The sequence below is a fragment of the Felis catus genome, chromosome A1 (genome assembly GCF_018350175.1).
Source record: "Felis catus isolate Fca126 chromosome A1, F.catus_Fca126_mat1.0, whole genome shotgun sequence".
In the NCBI taxonomy this organism is placed as follows: Eukaryota; Metazoa; Chordata; class Mammalia; order Carnivora; family Felidae; genus Felis; species Felis catus.
In genome coordinates, this window is record NC_058368.1 from 195,587,807 (window position 1) to 195,606,768 (window position 18,962).

An 18,962-nucleotide genomic window follows, 5' to 3' on the forward strand; every position below is an offset into this window, starting at 1 on the left:
CACTGTCCTTGGGGACAGGCTGTGGCAGGAGGTGTAGGGAGAGTCGTCCCTACCCTTGCCCAGGCTTTCTGTGGCCAGTGCTTAATTTCAGAGGAAGGGAACTCAGCCTAGACTCTGACTGTGCCCGGGCTTAAGAGTGTGACCTGGGGTTGGGGCTGGGAACTCAAGGTCAGCAGTTTACGTTCCTTTCTCTCTCCACAGGGCACCAAGTACCGGGGCTCCATTCATGACTTCCCAGACTTTGACCCCAGCCGGGACGCCGAGGCTCTGTACACGGCCATGAAGGGCTTTGGTGGGTGCTCAGCTACCAGCAGGGGAGCCCTAGGAAAGGGAGCTTGGGGACGTTCCCACATGTGGGCACAGCCCACGCCCCTGCTGGGGGCAAGGGGGCCAGTGAAATGTTGAGACGTGCTCACTGATTCTTTTGTCTCCTCTTTGTATTATTCTTCATAATTTTATAATGAACTATTCCAGACCAACCCAAAGGTCTAAATAATAGAAGCTTCACCCACCAGCCTGCCACCCACCTTGAGGAATTGCACTCGCTTCCTCGTAGAGTTGAAACCTCCTTGATAGGTCTGTTCCTGAAGCATCACTCCTGCCTTTCCTCTTGGGGTAACCACTACCCTGAACTTGGTGCTGGTTATTCTCTTTTATTTTTCTCATTGTTGAAGGAACCCTGTCTTGGGTGTTAGGATACCTGGGTTTTTCTAAGCCAGGTCTCACTGTAAAAGCTTGGATGAGACCTTGTTCCTCTCTGGACCTCAGTTTCATCATGGGTCTGATGAGGGGGCTGGATCACAGGTCCTTCGAGCTCAGAGACTATGGGTGCTGTGATCCTTCTCAGTAGGGGCCTGACGGGTCCCCATAGATCCTCCCCCACCCATACCACTGCCTCATGAAGGCTGGTCCTGAAGACTGCAGGGAGTAGCCCTGGTGGGCTTCCTGGAGGCAGGTTGGGGTAGGGTAACAGGTGCCCTCCTGTCTTCCAGGCAGTGACAAGGAGGCCATATTGGAGCTAATCACTTCTCGGAGCAACAGGCAGAGGCAAGAGATCTGCCAGAGCTACAAGTCCCTCTATGGCAAGGTAACCATGGCAACTGGAGGGCAGGTGGGGTGGGGCTGGGGAGCTGACTTCATATGCCTGTGTGTTCATTCAGGGTCTTTCCTCTTTTATTCCAGCTCAGCCTCTGTGCTGACCGTTCTGCCTTCCTTTCTCTTCAGCCACAGATACATCTCCAACACTTGCTACATGCTTGGGCACTGTGCTCGGTGTTAGGGCTACACAGGGGAAGGAGACCTGTGAGGTGTCAGCCCTGTGGACTCACAGATAGTGGGAGACACACCCAGTAAACAAGTAAACAGACAATGCTGGGGAAGAGACACGGTGCCATGGACTTGAATCCTGCACCGCCATTTGCTAGCTGCATGATTTGGGGCAAGTTACCTGACGTCTCTAAGCCCGTGTCTTAGGGTTGATGATAGCACACGCCTCCAAAAGTGACAATTCCATGCGCTTACGTAGCCTGGTGCCTTACAGCGTAGGTGCTCATTAAATGCGATTCTTATCATAAGTGCTCCTCCCCTTCCTCCTCCGTCTCGTCCTCCCTCCCTTCCCCTGACCCTCAACACAGGACCTCATTGCTGACTTGAAGTATGAGCTGACGGGGAAGTTTGAACGACTGATTGTGGGTCTCATGAGGCCACTTGCCTATTGCGATGCCAAAGAAATTAAAGATGCCATCTCGGTAAGAAGCGTGGGTCTGTGTATGAGTGTTGCAGGCGGGGGTGTGATTAGTGGGAGGGTTCTGGTCCCTGCAGCACGTACTCCATGAGCCCTGTACCCGCCAGCAGGGTGCCCTGCTGCAGGAGACAGCTTGCTCAAACCCCATCCCAGAGGGGCGCCACAGTCTCCTCCAGATGGACAGAGTGGGACAGATGTCGGTGGGAGGCAGACCTCGTCAGGCGGGCCCTTGGCCCGGGCCCCAACCCAGCAGCTTACAGCCCCGAGGAAGCAGGATACAGGGACGTGAAGACAAATTACGCTCAATACCCAAAGGCCAGGAGAATACTAAAGGAGGTCAGGAGGGCAGGCCCAGGGTGACTTGAGGGGGCGTCACAGAAAATGAGAGATCAAGTTGTGCCCAGAAGCCTGGGGAGGATTTGGTTGATTGGAGTGAGAAGGTCCTTCCGGGCCGGGTAAGAAACGTCAGGAGCGGTGGTGGAGGTGTGTTCAGGATGGGAGGGGCAGCTCGGTGTGGTCGAAGGAGCGGGTAGCCCCCCAGCAAGCAGGGAAGGATCAAAGGTACACCCTTAAGTGTACCTGGCACTTTACAGTGTGTAAAGTGCTGTCATCTTTGCCTCGGATGAGCTATCCAGCATGAACGCACTTCATACGTTGGTAAGTTCAGCGATGTGAGAGATGGCCTTCAATGTCCTGAGGAGTTTGGCAGAGCACCTGGCGTCTTTTCCATTTTACAGATGGGAAAACCGAGGCCCAGAAAGACAGTTTCTTAATGAGAGGTCACAAAGCAAGCTGCTGGCAGAGGCAGGACTAGAATCTATGTCTTTTGATGCTCAGGGCAGCAAGCGGCTCCAGTCTGGTGACCAAGAGCTATGGTAGGACCACCCTGACATTCCCTGCTGGGAATGTCATAGCTCTGGCCACTCCAGGAACCCAGCCCATGGCCGGTGGCGGCCTCCCATCCCAGCCCTGGCGCCTGTGTCCCTTGTCTTCTCCCGGGGCATCGGCACTGACGAGAAGTGCCCAGCCCCGACGCCTGTGTCCCTTCTCTTCTCCCAGGGCATCGGCACTGACGAGAAGTGCCTCATTGAGATCTTGGCTTCTCGGACCAATGAGCAGATCCACCAGCTGGTGGCAGCATACAAAGATGGTGAGATGGGCCGAAGGGGCCGTTCAGCACTTTCAGATAGGCAGTGAGGGTAATTGCAAGGGTGGGGCCCCAAGACTCTCCATCCACCTGCTTTCCTCCTTCCCTCTGATCTGTCCATCATCTCACCCGCTCATAAATAGCTGCCCTGTGCAGCACTGCTCTAGGTTCTCAGGATATGGTGGGAGGGCAAAACCCATGTCGTCCTTGCCCCCTAGAACTCGCAGACTAACAAGGTGACAAGGGATACAGACGAGACACAGGTAAACACGGTGATGACACATTGTGGTTAAGTGTTATGAAGGAAACAAACAAGGTAACAAGAATCAGACTTTAATTGGGGAGGACCTGCTCCAGACAAGTGGTCAGGGAAAGCGTGTCTTGGGAGGAAATGAGAAAGAAGGAACCTGTTGTGGAAGGAGTGGGGAGAAGATCCTGCAGGCAAAGGGAAAAGCAAGTCCAAAGGCCCTGGGGCAGAATTAATTCTGGTAGCCGGTGTGAGGCCAGAAGGGTCGAGAGCAGGACAGGGTCACATGGGGCCTTGCAGGCCAAGAGGAGGCAGTGTTTTGTTCCAAGAATAGTGGGAAGCAGGGGAGCTCATGATCAGAGAGGGCTTCAAGAGTCACCTTTGTTGCTGTGGATTGGAGGGCGAGGGGAGCAGAAGCAGGAGGGAACAGTTAGAAGGCTGTAGCCACCGTCCAGGTGAGCAGCCATGGTACCCTGGGTAGATGGCACAGGTGGGGATAAGGGAAGTGGGCAGATGCCATCTCTGTGTCAGGCTCAGTACAAAGCACTGTGAAAGATACATCCTGGGTCTTTCCACGGCCATCATGGAGACTGGGTTTTGGGATTTGTAACAAATATCTGATCGTCTTGGATAATGGATCCCTGAGGTCTCATGGGGATGGGACTAGAACTTGTGTTCCTTCCCTGCAGCCTACGAGCGAGACCTGGAGGCTGACATCATTGGCGACACCTCTGGCCACTTCCAGAAGATGCTCGTGGTCCTGCTCCAGGTTGGTCTACGTGGGGGCCCTCCCTGGAGCTCTCTACCAGAGTGCGGGCAGAGGGCTGTGGGCACCTTCGGCCTGTTGCCCCAGACAGGGTGGTCTGTGAGGGGCTCCTCGGTGGCTCCTCAGGTATAAAGTCCTCGTAAGCTGTGGCCGCTCCCTCCCCCAGCTGCCCTTTTATCCTCGAATTTGAGATGGGTTCTCTCTGGCTCATGTGGGTATAGAATCTGAGCATCCAGGGGCCTGCTCTGTTGTCCTCGGTTTGTAGAAGCGAGAAGACGACCCGCATCTCTCTGTCTCACGTCCCTTCTCTTTTGTGCCCAGGAATATTGTCTCCTATGGCCTTCCTCTCCCCACCCTCTCTCCCGCCCCTCCCACTCCTCTCCAGGCCTCTCTCCTGCCATTGTTTTCCCAGCCGTGTTTGACACGGCTGGCACGTCCCTGTGTCGCCAGCAGAGATGTGGCCTTTCTGGGGCTGCCTGCATTGCACCTCCCACAGCCAACCCCCGCCACCCCTGCCTCCCACCCACGAGTGCTTAAAAAGGGACCATGAAGAGGCTGCAGATGGTGTCCACAGCCCACTTCAATCTGCCAAGTTTTTTTTTTTCTGTTGGTTTTCCCATACAATGTGTTTTAAAAATTTTTTTAAATGTTTATTCATTTTGAGAGAGAGAGTGGGGAGGGGCAGAGAGAGAGGGAGACACAGAATCCGAAGCAGGTTGCAGGCTCTCAGCTGTCAGCACAGAGCCCGATGTGGGGCTCAAACTCACAGACTGTGAGATCATGACCTGAGCTGAAGTCGGACCCTCAACCGACTGGGCCACCCAGGCACCCCCACAATGTGTTTTTTTTTTTTAAAAATGCTTTGAGTTACTTGCTAACATTTAAAAATAGGGAGCTTTTGCTCAAAAGCCAGATTTCTACACTCTTTTGAATACCTGAAAGTTCTGGCAACAGCAGGCTTGTGTTCTCTGTGACGGCAGGGGGCTAGAAAACATGTCCCGCTCCACTGCCCCACCTTCACCTGCCCGGCTGCCCGGAAGTCTCTGTGACCACAGGCTCTGTGGGGACAGGTATTGAGAAGTTTGAAGCCCAGCTTCAAGGACCAAACTTTTAGGAAGTTTTATATAGAAATTCAGCCACTTCTTTGTTTCTTTCACCTCGTCCCTTCCCGTAACACATTCTACCACGGCTGCCACCAGGCTTTTTCTCCGTTGCCATAGCAATCCGTATCCCATATGAAGCAGCTGGGGAACGGTCAGGAACATCCGGAGTAGGAAAGTGTGACCTTTGCCCCCATGTTCAAAGCCACTTGTTCTGGAGAGGAGAGCTCCAACTCCTCCCCAGCATCTAACAGCCGGTGGGCAGTGTCGCGGCATGGATTGTAAATGTGGGTACTCTGTCTTCTTAAGCTCAGTCCCCAAGAGAAGCAAGGGCTTTGGGATCCTGAGATGCACAATCCAGGGGGGAAGAGGAGTTAAGCAGTAGGTCTGACCTGTGCCCACGTAACTAAGATGTCCAGTAAGGCTGGGCCCTGTCCCCTGGGAGTATTGTCCTTTTTCGGATGGGACACAGAGCATGGGCAGAGCAGCAGAAGCACCAGTAGGATTTGGTGCCTTCACTGCTTGTGAGTTCGGATCTCAGGGTCCAAGTCTCAGATCCTCACTGGTGAGTTCTTTGGGTTAAGTTATGGGAGCCCTCAGTAGAACGCAGACGTGCAGACTCTTTACCCCTGCAGTATCCTTGTTGGAGGGCATCGTGAGCCATACCGGGACTTGTGTGGGGTCCTGTTCTCAGTACAGGCCCTGGCTTGCTCTGGGATGGGACACCTGGAGGGACCTTGGTCATTGCCCAGACTCTCCTCTTCCATCCCAGCTCTGAGGATAAAAGGAAAAGCCAGTGGGCGGGACCCTACGATTCCCTTTCACCGAGTAGGTGCTTTGGCTTTGATGAAGTGGCAGCCGTAAGTTACTGCTCCAGGACACTTCTGGGCCACCACCCTCCCTGTTTCCACCCCTGACATCCAGGCCTTCCCCTCCCCACCGTCCCTGGCTCTGGTATTTGAACCTCATGTACCCATGTCTCTGCCCAGGGAACCAGGGAGGCGGACGATGTGGTGAGCGAGGATTTGGTGCAGCAGGATGTCCAGGTAAACCAGCACCAAGGGAGGCACAGCAAGGGAGCCCCAAGAGAGGGGAGGTTGGGGATCCGGGGAAGGGTCCCAGGTGAAGCAATGTGCATGAAACACCAGAAATAACCAGTTCACGGCCGGCATTTTTATAGCATGTTGTTGAAGAAAGGATTTATTATCTTTCAAAGGCACACAATGTATACAAAGTTGGTAAGATATATTTTGGAGCTTTTGTCATTCATTCATTCATTTGTTCAGTTAATATTTATTGAACACCTACTATGTGTCAGACACTCGACCAAGCACTGGGGAATCACTAGTGAACAAAATCAGACAGTGTTGGGAGAGACAGGCATACAAACAGCTTCTCTATGGATATATCATTACATATATATCATTATAATACACAGTGGAGCAAAGCTATAGAGAAGCAGAAAACTGTAGGAGCCTAGAAGTGGGAAGGAGGGGAGGAAAGAGAACTCTGCTTTGGGGACATCAGGAAGTACTTTGAGAACAAATGGGACATTTACTCTGGGGCTTGAAGGTTGAGTAGGAGTTCCCCCAGAAAGAGAAGAAGGTATACAGGTGTATGCAAAGGTCCTGAGGCTACCAATTACTGGTATGATCAGGGATCCAGCAGCAGTTGATTGGCTTGGCCAGGGAGTTCTCTCCTCTTTCAATGAAGTTCTTCCTCTTTCCTTTCAGGACCTGTACGAGGCAGGGGAACTGAAATGGGGAACAGATGAAGCCCAGTTCATTTACATTTTGGGAAATCGCAGCAAGCAGCATCTTCGTTTGGGTAAGTTCCAGAGAAGAAAGACCTACAGCTGGTCCCTTAGGGTTGTGCCTGGAATTCCATTCTTTTTTTCCTTTTCTCCTAATAGAGCACGATAGCTACTTCATCTACAACTCAAGTACTAGTCCCAGTTTTATCAGATGGTGGTCTGTATAGTCCCTCAGCAAAGTCCTTAACAGGACGCTCAACCTTTCCTTCTGAGTACCAATCCTGTCCTCATGCTGGAGTGAAGTACATGTAGTCTCACCTCATACACGGCATGAGTGCACAGTGGCTGGTGGTGTGCCAGGCCTCCTGCCAGCTAGCTCCTCAAATACCAGCCCTACCTTCATGTTGGGCACTCTAGTCCTGGCCACAGCGCCCTCCCCTCCTGAGGTCTTGGGTTCTTCTCAGTGTTATGGGAAACTCTCAACATCCTTGTCTCTCTGACTCAGTGTTTGATGAGTATCTAAAGACCACGGGGAAGCCGATTGAAGCCAGCATCCGAGGGGAGCTGTCCGGGGACTTTGAGAAGCTGATGCTGGCTGTGGGTACGTCCTGACCTTGCATTCCTAGGGGCTTTGCTGGATTCTGGGATTCTGGCCCAGGAACAGGGGGCCAAGAATGAAAAAGGGGGGTTATGTGGTATGGAGGCAGGAAGGAGAGAGTCGGATGGGCGATGGATTCTGAAGGCTGGCCAGAGCACATGGAGGCAGGGAGGGGAGCCTCAGGCCCGGACTTCCTGCCACTCCGTCCCCCGGTGTGTGTGGGAGGGTGAGAGAGAGCACTGAGCCTGGGGAAATAACCAGCAGGAGAGCGGACTTGGCATAGAGCATATACGGTGTGCTGGGCGCTGCACTGAGTGTTTAATCTTGAAGAAAGACCCAGGAGTGGGCATTACCTCCATTTCACAAATGAGGAAACCACATCTCACGGAGGCCGTGTCACTTGCCAGAGAGTGGTTTTGTAATGACTTGGGGGGTACTCTGAGCATGGGGCGTGCCAGGAGCTGACTAGTTGGTGGTGGAGTCAGGGTTCAAACCCAGGGGCTTCTCCCAGATCTGCCGTTGACTTGGAGCAAGTCACTGTCCTCTCTGGGTGTCAGTGTCCTCATCTGATAAATGGGGGCAGGGAGGATGGACTGCCTGACCCAGAGGCCCTTAGAAGCTGGACATTGCAGGAGTCGCTATGTCTGCACCTAGGGTAGGTAGTATGTGCGTTTTGGAGGGGGAAGAGCTGTATCCCCAGGCTATCCTCTTGCACAGAGCTGCCCCTACCAAGTCTGTTTCAGGCAGTCAGCCTCTAGCCTGCCCTGTCAGCAAGATCCAAAGTGATGTAGCTGCCAGTACCTCTCTGCAGCGGAGGCTAAAGAAACATCTTTCCCACTTCCACCCCAGATGCTACCCCCCCCCCACCTGGCCCAGTTTGCCTGCAAAACCCCAGAGGACTAGAAAGATGAAGTGGGTTTTTGAGATGCACATCCCACGTTTCAACAGCCCCTATTTCCTGATTTCGTTATGCTCTGGGTTTGCGTTAAAAGTGGGTGGGGCCTCAGGTTATCAGGAGCCTGGTTCTTCCTGGGTTTGCACTTGGGAGTCCCCAGGGAGTAAAAACAAAGAGGGGGTCAGGCCACCCTGACCCGGAGACCGCCAGAATAACTCTGCCTCTTCCTCCCTCCTCTCAGTGAAGTGTATCCGGAGCACCCCAGAGTATTTTGCTGAAAGGCTATTCAAGGCCATGAAGGTGTGTGGTGGGGTTGGTGGGAACCAGCTGGGGTGGGGGTGGGGGGATCTATACCCATCCCCATGGGACTGTAGAGATTCTTTGACAAGTCTTTGGGGCCCACTGGCCAAGGAGCCCTCAGGGGATTGGCCACAGGAGAGATTGATGAGCACTCTTCCCAGGTGAGCTCCCGAGCCCGGGATGCTGTCCGGTCATGCACCTTCCCACCCAAATACCTACTGTAACTTCCCGATTGATCACAGGGTGTCATGACAGCCTGCACATGATCCGTCAGCCAGATGGGCTGGAAACCCACACTCTGAAAAAATCTTAATTAACCAGAATGACTAATTAACCAGTGTACGTAGGCTAGACCACTCTGGAAGATACTTGTTCTTGTCTGCTAAGGCTCGTGATGTTTATCCCAGTGACCCAGCAATTCTACTCTGGATGTGTACCTGAGAACAGTGATTCCCACGAGTTTGTGCAGAGGACACACAGCAACTGATGACAATTCCATAGCACAGCAGGGTGCATGAATGTAGTCATTTGTGGCCAGATGCCACAGACCCAAGGCCCCGGGAACTCAGGCCTTCCCGGCCCTGTGTGTCCAGCCCACAAGGGCAAGTGAACTGTAGCCCGTTCACTGTCTTGCATTGTGCCAGAGTAAAGCCTGGCAGCTCAGCCGGGGAGAGATGGCTCCTGTGTGCATGCATTCATGAGACCGTTCGTGGCAGTACTGGCCATATTAGGAAAGAATGAGAAACAACCCAGTGTCCGTCAGGAGTACCAGGAGAAATGAATGGACAGTGGTGTATTTACATAGTTCCGAGATGTACAGACCTAAACAGTATTTGCTTAGAGTTGCAAAGTTATGGTAAAATGATAAGGAAAACCAAGAATGGGGCTGATGTTTGAATGGGGAGGGAACATCGAAGCAGGAGGGACACGGGGGGGGCTTCAGGGAGAGTGGCAATATTTTGCTTCTTTTGTTCTTCCTTTTAATGTCTCATCATGACCATGGTATTTTCACTTAAGCTGGGGGCTGTTTGCACTTGAGCCTCCGCTCACGTCCCTGTCCCCCAAACCCATTTGTTTTCCAGGGCCTGGGGACCCGGGACAACACTCTGATCCGCATCATGGTCTCCCGTAGTGAGCTAGACATGCTGGACATTCGGGAGATATTCCGGACCAAGTACGAAAAGTCCCTGTATAGCATGATCAAGGTGAGCGGAGCTAACAGGGGGGACGGAGAGGAGCAGAGGGCTCGAGACCCACTCCCAGGAGAAAAGAGCTGTCCCAGAGAGCTAGGAGTCTCTTGGGGATTCCAGGAGCCCCTGCCTCGTGGCGCATTCAGGGAATGGAAAGCAATTCGATAGAGAAGCAAGCGTCTGGTGGTACTTGAGTCCCAAAGCTCCAGAGGAAGGCGGGACTGGGTCAGGAAGGGCATGCAGGCTGAATTAAGGGTGAGGACTCTATCCCAAAGGCAGGGAGAGGTCAGGCTCCAAGGGGGAGAATGCTTGGCCCCAGGCCAGGTGATTTGTAATGACTGGGGGGGGTCTAGCCCATGAGACTTGGCCGAGAGAGAGAGAGAGAGAGAGAGAGAGAGAGAGAGCGAGCGAGCTGGGTTGTTTTCTTTTTGTGGACGAGTGAGATCAAGCTTTTATGAGGTCCAGCTACGTTCCCCAAAGTATATTTCCAAAGAGGAGTTTTATAGGTATTACGTGCAAAAATGTGCCATGAGAAATGTTTGGAAAAAACTAGTTTAAGTAAAGATAAGCACGTTGGTTTATTTCAGAACTTCTCACGGCCTTTACCATGTCAAGTCCCGTTATGAAGCTGCAGGAGGGATATAAAATAGGCTACATCTATTTGTTCGGTTTTGGCATTTCCCGGTGTTTTTGCTCATAGAGCCCTATTTTCTTGGAGTATTTCAGTTGGAAGGGCTGGGCTGGGGATTATCTGGGGATAGTGGGGCTCTGGGGCCGGCTTTCACCGGCTTGGGAGAGCAGCGAGCATCTTCACGTTCAGTGAAATCTGCTGATGGCTCGAAAGCATCCCTTGTTGGAAGTATTTACACCACAGAAATTGGCAGTTGTTACAAATCGGGGCTTTTTTGCTTTTGTTCCCAGAGACTAGGTTGTTAAGTACGTGCCAGCATTACCACTGTTTGGTGGTCTTAGCCACCACCCCCGGACAGGGGGAGAGTCGGGGCTGCTATGAATAAATGTTCAGTCTTCCCCCATCCGGGCCTGTGTAGAACCTTCCCTCCTAGTCCGAGGGGAGCCCAGGAGTGAGTGAGAGGTAACCTTTGTCTCTTTCTCCCCAGAACGATACCTCTGGCGAGTACAAGAGGGCTCTGCTGAAGCTATGTGGGGGTGACGATGAGTAAGTGTCTCCTTGGCCCCAGGCTGGAGGGAGTGGCCTCGGGGGGTGGCAGGCCTGGACTCCCCAGCCCTCATCCTGATGGATGGATGGATTGGATGAGCGTGGGGCTTCCTCGGTGCCGGGAACAGCGCACAGGTGAAAGTCTGTCTGTGTGTGTGAACGTGAATGTACTCCCCCAGACGTGGAGATGTCTGCTATTGTGACCTTGGAAAGTCAGTCTGGGGGTGTGGACTGGAAGCCAGATGTGAGGGTCCAGGCCCTGCTACTTCATAGCTGCCTTTCTGTTTCATCAGCTGTTAAATGGAAAACATGCAGGTGCCTGCTCTGCGTACTCATTTGTTCATTGTACTTGTGACAAGTACCCTCTGTGAGCAGGCATTGCGGGGAAGGACGGGTGAGGTCCACAGCCCGGCGACGTACATAGACCAGTGCAGGGTGGTCTCGGGATGGGGAAAGGATACATGTCTATGAATGCACAGATCAGGGCACTAGCCCATCCTGGGGGAGGCTCCTGGAGGTAATGAGGCAGAGAGGCCCAAGGAGGAAGGTGAGGAAGAGGAGGAGGTGAAGACAGGGTCTGAAGGAGAGTGGGTGGAGGAAAGGTCTAGTGATGTGCAGGGGTAGCCTGGTTCGTTTCTGTAACCGAGGCCACACTTTTGCAGAGTGCCAGGGAAGAGAAGAGGCTGAGAGGTGGGCGGGGCCTGCGGGCCTCCTCCTGGCATAGGAACCTCTCCCCGGGGTGGTGGGAGCCATTGAAGAGATTAAGTTGGGCTTGACTTGACCAGATTTGTGTGCTAGGAAGGGAGCTGTAGGTACTCTGATTTTCCCTCCCAGGGCTTATAAGGATCCAGTTAAGTAAGGAATGGGAGAACCTCCTGTTAACCTCTGACAAGTGCCTTGGGGGCTGATTTCAGTTCAACAGACATTTACTGAGCCCTTGATATACCCAGGTGCTTTACAGGAGGCGATAAAGAGGTGACACGGCCATAAGCTGGTCATGGACTTGTTTGAAAGGGGAGACTTGGACAGAAATCACTCAAGTTATAAGGAAGAAAGGGGAGGTCAGAGGATTCGAGAAATCCCATCCCGCTGGGAACTTGGGGCCAGGAAGGCTGCTGGGCAGAACCAGCATTGCAGGGGGTCTCAAGAGAGGGTAGAAGGTTTTCAGAAATGGGGGAGAGGACTCTGAATGGATGAGGCTAGAGAGAAGGTGGAGCCAAACAGATTTACTTAAAGCCTGTGTCGGCGTATGTGTGTGTACGTGGCTGTGTGTTGTGTGTGTGGAGCCTTGCCCACGATGACGTTCCCTCCTGTCCTCTCCCCAACCCCCTCCATTCCAGTGCTGCTGGCCAGTTCTTCCCGGAGGCAGCGCAGGTGGCCTATCAGATGTGGGAGCTTAGTGCAGTGGCCCGAGTAGAGGTCAGACCCTCCCCACCTCCTGCTTGACCTCTTGACCACAAGCTTGGACTCTTCTGCTCGCACCTTCCTGCTGCTCTGTTTGGCACCCAGCCGCCCCCTGGTGGCCAACCTGAGACATTGGTTTCCCACATCTGAAGCTTCCTTGTCTTTTAGGAGTGATGAGTTTCTGGTGTGGGCATCTGATTCCTGCATTAACTTCTAACACACTGGGAAGCGTTGTGGCCCACTAACTACTAACAGGGCTTGCTGAATGGAGACATGTCTGGTTGTGTGGAGAGGCCTGTCTCATCCTGGGGCAGACAGTTGGCCTTTGGAGGCATGAAAACAGAGGGGCACCCGGAGGGACACAGGACGATTCGAGGTTGTTCTGACCACCCGGAGACCCAAGGTCCACAGAAGTACTTGGGGCAAACCGTTCCAGGCCCTGGTAACACTTGGTCCATGTGAAAACATTTGGAACCTTGCAATCTGTTACTCACTTACCAAGCCCCCTCTTTCTGGGCCTCTGTCTCCATGTTTAGAATGAGGTGTTAGACACAGCAAGCTCAGTGCCTTCCCAGGGCTCTTGAGCTCTGATGCTCTAGAACAGCATTTCCCAAATTACAAGGCAAGAGCTGTCACTGCAGATGACCTTAAATTATATAAGAAATGAATTAGTGTGGAGGTGGGGAGCCTCCGCGGCATTAAATAAGACTGAACCTCACGGAGTGAGAGCATTACTCCTTTTCGATTTCATCAGCGCAACTCATTTTGTCAGAGAGGCCCCATTGGGTGCCACGCTCCCCGGCTTTCCTTTTTCACAAACAACTTAGAGAGCCGGCTTCAAGTTCAGAGCTTTTGGCGAGCAACGGCGTCTCGTTAAATTTGGTGATGTTTGACAACGTCGTGGTTTTCTCTTTCTTACATTTATTTTCATGGCTTATCATCTGTTTATGGCACATCATACCAATTTCCACTTCATGAGAGCAGTGTAAAGTTATTTTCATTCATTCAGCAAATATTTTTTGAGTGCTTGCTTCTGTTGTGGATACTTCGGATATCTCCAAGAACAAAATGAACAAAACTCCTTGCCCTTTAGGAGTATTTCAATGTACTTAAAGATGAACGCATTTAAGTAAAGCAGAAAAGTTGAATTACATAAAAATATGAAGAAATAACATAGGATGTATGCAAATATGACATCAGGAACCTCACTTAGGAGTGACTGAAATTTGGGAGATTCTGTTCTGGTATTTCAGGATATTTTGGTTGCCTTTTCACAGGGAGGGACTCTTGAAGAGGCAGGAGGGCCTTGGGGACAGGGCACAGTTCTAAGGGACTGGGGAGGCCCCAGTGGAGCTAGGACAGAGCTGACTTCCTGGGGCAGGAAGCTGGCCACTTTTCCCTTGACCAGCACTTGCCCTGCTCCCAGGCCTGGGTCTGTCTCTCCTCCTCTCTCTTTCTCAGCTGTAGGGCAGGGGCCTGTCTGCTGTGCCTTCACCCCTGCCTCTCTCCCCCCAAGCTGCTTGGTTTGGGGCTCGTGGGGAAAGCCTCCCTTCCCTTGCATGCTCCTCTAGTGGCTTGGCCCCCAGGGGGGCCTGCAGGCACCTGCTGAGTCTCTTTCTGCTTCTTGCAGCTGAAGGGAACTGTGCGTCCAGCCGATAACTTCAACCCTGATGCAGATGCCAAAGCGCTGCGGAAGGCCATGAAGGGACTTGGTAAGGGGACACGAAGGGGGCAGGCTGGCCTCTGGGGCAGCGGGCACGGCAGGTTTGGCAGCGGGCCAGGCAGGAGTAAGAGCTCAGGCCTCAAAGGAGGGTCCATAGAATGAGGCAAATTTTACATAAGTCTCTAACCTCCAGAGGAGACTCCTGGCTCCCTGAGTATAGGGAGCAGGGGAGTGAGGAGGTTTGTAAGGAACTTGGCACAAGCCCTTTCTAGTGCAGAAGAAAGTACGAAGTTATAAAGCCTGGGTTCTCCCACTGGCTTTGCCTTAGACTCACTCTGTAACTTTAGGCAAGTCCTTCAACCCCTCCAAGTGTCCACCCCCTCCCTGCCATGTGTAAAAGAAGAGATGTGGGCCCATTGATCCAAGAGTCCCAGTTCTGGGCTGAGAGCGCCCTCTGCTGGTTATCACATCGCATTCTCCATTTGGAACACGTGGGAAGAACCACTCTGGACAGATGCCCTGTTCTCAGAAAGGCCAGCAGGCACAGAGCATCCAGAATCTGGCTACTGTCATCCTTTCTCCCCCCAGTCCGTCTAACGGCACCTCCCAGGGGCCTTGGCTTAAGTTCTCTCCCTTCTGAGCCTCATCTTCATTTGTTTCCTGGGAATGATAATATCTACTGAGCACAGCTAGGACTGTAAGATGACAGGTATGAAAGCACTTGTGAAAGGTAGAGTCCTGTGCCAGGTCTGAGGTCCAAGGCATTAATCTGAGAGGCTGGAGGTGGTATCCTGATGTCTCCCAGAGTCAACTTGCTGTGGTTAGAAAGACTTGGGCTCCAGTTTCCAGGGAGTTGAAGAGGAGGGACACGGGGTCCCCATGGGATTTAGATTGCCAGGCTAGAAGGATCCCCTAGTAACTACTCCGGGCTCTTCAGGGGATAGGTGTGGAAATTGAGCCTCAGAAAGGGGCCAGGACCTGCTCAGCCGTTGCCAGAACCAGGGCTGGAACTTGGAGGCCCTGCCTCTCAACCCAGGACTCCCTGCTCCTCTGGGGGTCTTTTTCTCAGCCAGTGAGCAGACAGATGGAAGTGCCAGGAGGAACCTTGGGCAGTCAGTGGCTTGGGCCAGAGACAGGCTTCCTGCAGGTGCTCAGGGGCCCTAGCCAGGCTTCTACCCTGCCTAAGATTGGGACAGCCCATCCGTGGGGGGACGTGGGGAAGCCTGGCCACGGGCCTCCCTCTGAGCCGTGTGGCTTTGGTGATTCAGGAACTGATGAGGACACCATCATCGACATCATCACGCACCGCAGCAACGCCCAGCGGCAGCAGATCCGCCAGACCTTCAAGTCACACTTTGGCCGGGTGAGGCTTCAGCCGGGGGCCCGGGGCCCGCACCCTCCCTCCTCCCAGGGGCGTGGCCTGTCACTGCCAGCTCTGCACAGTTGGGCACCTGGGTCTTCATGGCACTGGGGCTCCTGTGGCTCCCTGTGGCTCCCGTGTTCTTGGAGTATCTCCCACATCGGTTTCGGGCTGCCTGCAACACGTTCTCTCCATCCCCCGCTTCCTTGTGATCGGTACCTGGGGGCAGAGATGAAGGACATGAGTTGTTTTCATGTAGCATTTTCTGGATCTCGGAGCTCCAGAGGCTTCAAGGCCCCAAGGCTGAGCGTCAGTGATTATTGTGCCTTGGTGTCATGCTGGCGACTTTCCCCCGGGATGGAAACGATGTCCTTTGGCACGTCCCTTTCCTTGCCTGCCTCCTTGCCTCCAAGGAGAGTGGGTCTTCCTGCTGTTTTTTTTTTTTTTTTTTATCCCGCCCTCTTTAGCGTCCTCTAAATAGTAAACAAAGACAAACAGCAGCAAAGACAGACACAGTCTCCCTCTATCCCCTGCATTCACATGGAGCCCCCATTTCCTCATTCCATATCTCCTCCCTATCCTGGGTCACATGTGAGCAAGTGCTGATGTTGGCGTGACCTCAGCCCTGCCTTTTGTAGGACTTGATGGCTGACCTGAAGTCGGAGATCTCTGGAGACCTGGCGAGGCTGATTCTGGGGCTCATGATGCCACCGGCCCATTACGATGCCAAGCAGTTGAAGAAGGCCATGGAGGTATGGTGTGGGCACCGACGGGATGGGGTCTAGTCTGCAGGTGGTGGGGGGACACAGGTGCTCCTCACAAGCCCAAATGGCTTGGCTATAGCTCCTTGGCCGAGCCCTTCCCACGCCCGGTTCAAACTAGCATGAACACCAAAGGGGGTGTTGGCTCCTATAACTGAAAGGTAGAGGCCTCCCATCTGGTTTTAGACATGGCTGAGTCCAGGGACTCAAATAATGGTATGTGGCCTCTTATCTCTGCCCAACTTGGTTGTCTATCCTCTGTGGTAGCTACACTCTCAGAGACCGTTTCTCCTCGTCATAGACAGTAGGACGGCTGGTGTCTGTCCTACCAGCTAGCACCTCTGTTCCTTCTTCCTAGGCGTTCCGCCAAAATCTTGGCTTCTACTCTGGTTGATGCAAGTGAGGTCACGTGCCCAGTGATCGGCGGTGTCACTGGGATCTCAGGGAGCAGTAGAGGAAGCAGAATGGATCTGGAAGGAAAACAGCAGCAGTTGGAGTCTGTATTCTAGTCCGGCCTCACCACTAACTTACTGTGTGATGTTGGGCCACTTGCACTAAGTTTCCATGCCTTCAGCTGTGAAATGGGAGCAGTCACCCCTGCCTTTCAGACATTAGAGTGGGTCAAGCAAGGTCATGGGCATGGAGGGCACTATTAACTCTGAAGACCTGCCCTGGTGATTGGTTAGCAAGAAAGGGCGTCATGTCCTGGCGCAGTTGTTTCTGGAGCTGCTTTTCTTCCCGAGGCAGCAGCTGTACCCGGGACTGGTCTCCTTTCTAGGAGCATCCAGTAACCTGTCCCTGGCTCCATATACTAGCCCAGCTGTTTGTCTCAACCCACAAGGCAAGGCTTTTACTTTGTCCCCGTTTTACAAGTGAGGAAACTCATGTTCAGAGGCCAAATTACTTGATCAAAGTCACAGCATTATGAAATCCACAGGGCGGGGATTCAGAACGACTCTGTCTGACTCTAGAGCCTGATCCAACAACCACATGAAACCACTAGGGCTTTTGGCCCGTTGAGGATTAAGAGAAGAAAACAGACATTCCCTGGGCAAAGCAAATTGAGATTATCGTCCATTTAAAATGCCCCGACAGGGGCGCCTGGGTGGCGCAGTCAGTTAAGCGTCCGACTTCAGCCAGGTCACGATCTCGCGGTCCGTGAGTTCAAGCCCCGTGTCGGGCTCTGGGCTGATGGCTCAGAGCCTGGAGCCTGTTTCTGATTCTGTGTCTCCCTCTCTCTCTGCCCTTCCCCCGTTCATGCTCTGTCTCTCTCTGTCCCAAAAATAAATAAACGTTGAAAAAAAAAAAAAAATTTAAAATGCCCCGACAAAAAAGCAAATGATTTGAGAACACGGAGTTTAGAACTTGAAGGGACCAGTGAGCTAACCTGACCTAACGCTTTCCATTCCCACAGTTTACAAATGGGAAACTGAGGGAGGCCCCCACATCTGTGAGCTCGGGGAAGGGAAGGGTGGGGCTAGACCCTGGGTCTTAGGATGCTCTGAGGATCAGGCTGTCTTCCCCACGTGCTTGCTTTTTTTTTTTTTTTTTTTTTTAATTTTTTTTTCAACGTTTTTATTTATTTTTGGGACAGAGAGAGACAGAGCATGAACGGGGGAGGGGCAGAGAGAGAGGGAGACACAGAATCGGAAACAGGCTCCAGGCTCTGAGCCATCAGCCCAGAGCCCGACGCGGGGCTCGAACTCACAGACCGCGAGATCGTGACCTGGCTGAAGTCGGACGCTTAACCGACTGCGCCACCCAGGCGCCCCTCCACGTGCTTGCTTTTAATAAAGAGCCTGTTAAGATCTCAGTCAGCCTCAGTCTGCTTGAGGTCAGAGAACCCACGGACTGGCCGACCAGCAGGCAGCAACCTCCAAGGGCGGTGAACGCTCCTTACTTTTTTTTTTTTATAGTTGTGGCCGCAGCAGCTTGTTCAGTGACTGGCACATTGCAGGTGTTTAACAGATATTTAAATCTATCGATCGATCTGTCTTGTTCACCTCCCTCCCTTCCCCCAAAGTGGGGACCTTTGAGTAGCACATCCCCCCAAGCCACCTTAATCCAGAGGGCCTAATGTATCTGTCCATAGATCACTCATCAAATCCAAATGTAAACAAATACGGCATGTTTTTTTCCTTAAAGCACAAAAATTTCTTCTTCTGGCAAAATAACATGTGAGAAAATACAGAGCAAAAAAAGAAGAAACTAGAAATCACCTATGAGCCTTTGCCCACCCAGAGACCATAATCACTATTATACTGTGATGCATTACTTCTAATTCTTTTTATACCCTTATATATAAATATTTATAGTCAGAGACATATGTGTATATGCCTTTTTATATGCACATACCCATATACCACATACTCTTTTCTTTTAAATTTTTGGCCCAAAGCACTTCTCATGGAAGGTTCTGGAAATCTTGACAAGCTGGCATGTTCCATCGTGATTGTGCTATCTCTGGTCTGGGGGTAAGGAGAAAATCCAGGAAGGCTTGGTGGTCTGTGTGATTGCCTCCTGGGTGGTTTCTTGGACCAGGGACCTCCTTGGCCGGGGCCCCTCAGGCCTCTGATGGGGGTCAGGGCTGTGGCTCAAGTGTTCTTCATCTTCACATTCTAGGGAGCTGGCACAGATGAAAAGGCTCTCATCGAAATCCTCGCTACTCGGACCAATGCGGAAATCCGGGCCATCTGTGAGGCCTATAAGGAAGGTGAGTGTGGGAAGCCTTGGGCCCAGTGCCGCTGGGAGGTGGTGGGAGAAGAGTGACCTCTCCAGCTCTGACGTCACCCCACTGCTCTGCCCCATCTCCCCTCGCTCAGGCACGAGGCTGTGATAAGCCCCTGGGTGTGCGCAG

The 18,962-nt window shown here is 52.7% G+C and overlaps 1 protein-coding gene across 3 annotated transcripts in view; it reads left to right on the forward strand.

The window, feature by feature from the left end:
- Window positions 1-18,962, forward strand: part of ANXA6 (annexin A6) — a 49,971-nt gene that overhangs the window by 15,854 nt on the left and 15,155 nt on the right. For all 3 annotated transcript variants that reach the window (XM_019810500.2, XM_003981380.6, XM_003981381.6), the window contains exons 3-18: window positions 202-292; window positions 993-1,087; window positions 1,635-1,748; window positions 2,804-2,894; window positions 3,828-3,907; window positions 5,994-6,050; window positions 6,738-6,831; window positions 7,263-7,358; window positions 8,492-8,550; window positions 9,633-9,755; window positions 10,859-10,917; window positions 12,258-12,336; window positions 13,952-14,033; window positions 15,253-15,347; window positions 15,983-16,096; window positions 18,728-18,818. In XM_019810500.2, the coding sequence (XP_019666059.1) occupies window positions 202-292; window positions 993-1,087; window positions 1,635-1,748; window positions 2,804-2,894; window positions 3,828-3,907; window positions 5,994-6,050; window positions 6,738-6,831; window positions 7,263-7,358; window positions 8,492-8,550; window positions 9,633-9,755; window positions 10,859-10,917; window positions 12,258-12,336; window positions 13,952-14,033; window positions 15,253-15,347; window positions 15,983-16,096; window positions 18,728-18,818 (1,420 nt within the window). The remainder of the gene's footprint in view (window positions 1-201; window positions 293-992; window positions 1,088-1,634; window positions 1,749-2,803; window positions 2,895-3,827; window positions 3,908-5,993; window positions 6,051-6,737; window positions 6,832-7,262; window positions 7,359-8,491; window positions 8,551-9,632; window positions 9,756-10,858; window positions 10,918-12,257; window positions 12,337-13,951; window positions 14,034-15,252; window positions 15,348-15,982; window positions 16,097-18,727; window positions 18,819-18,962) is intronic.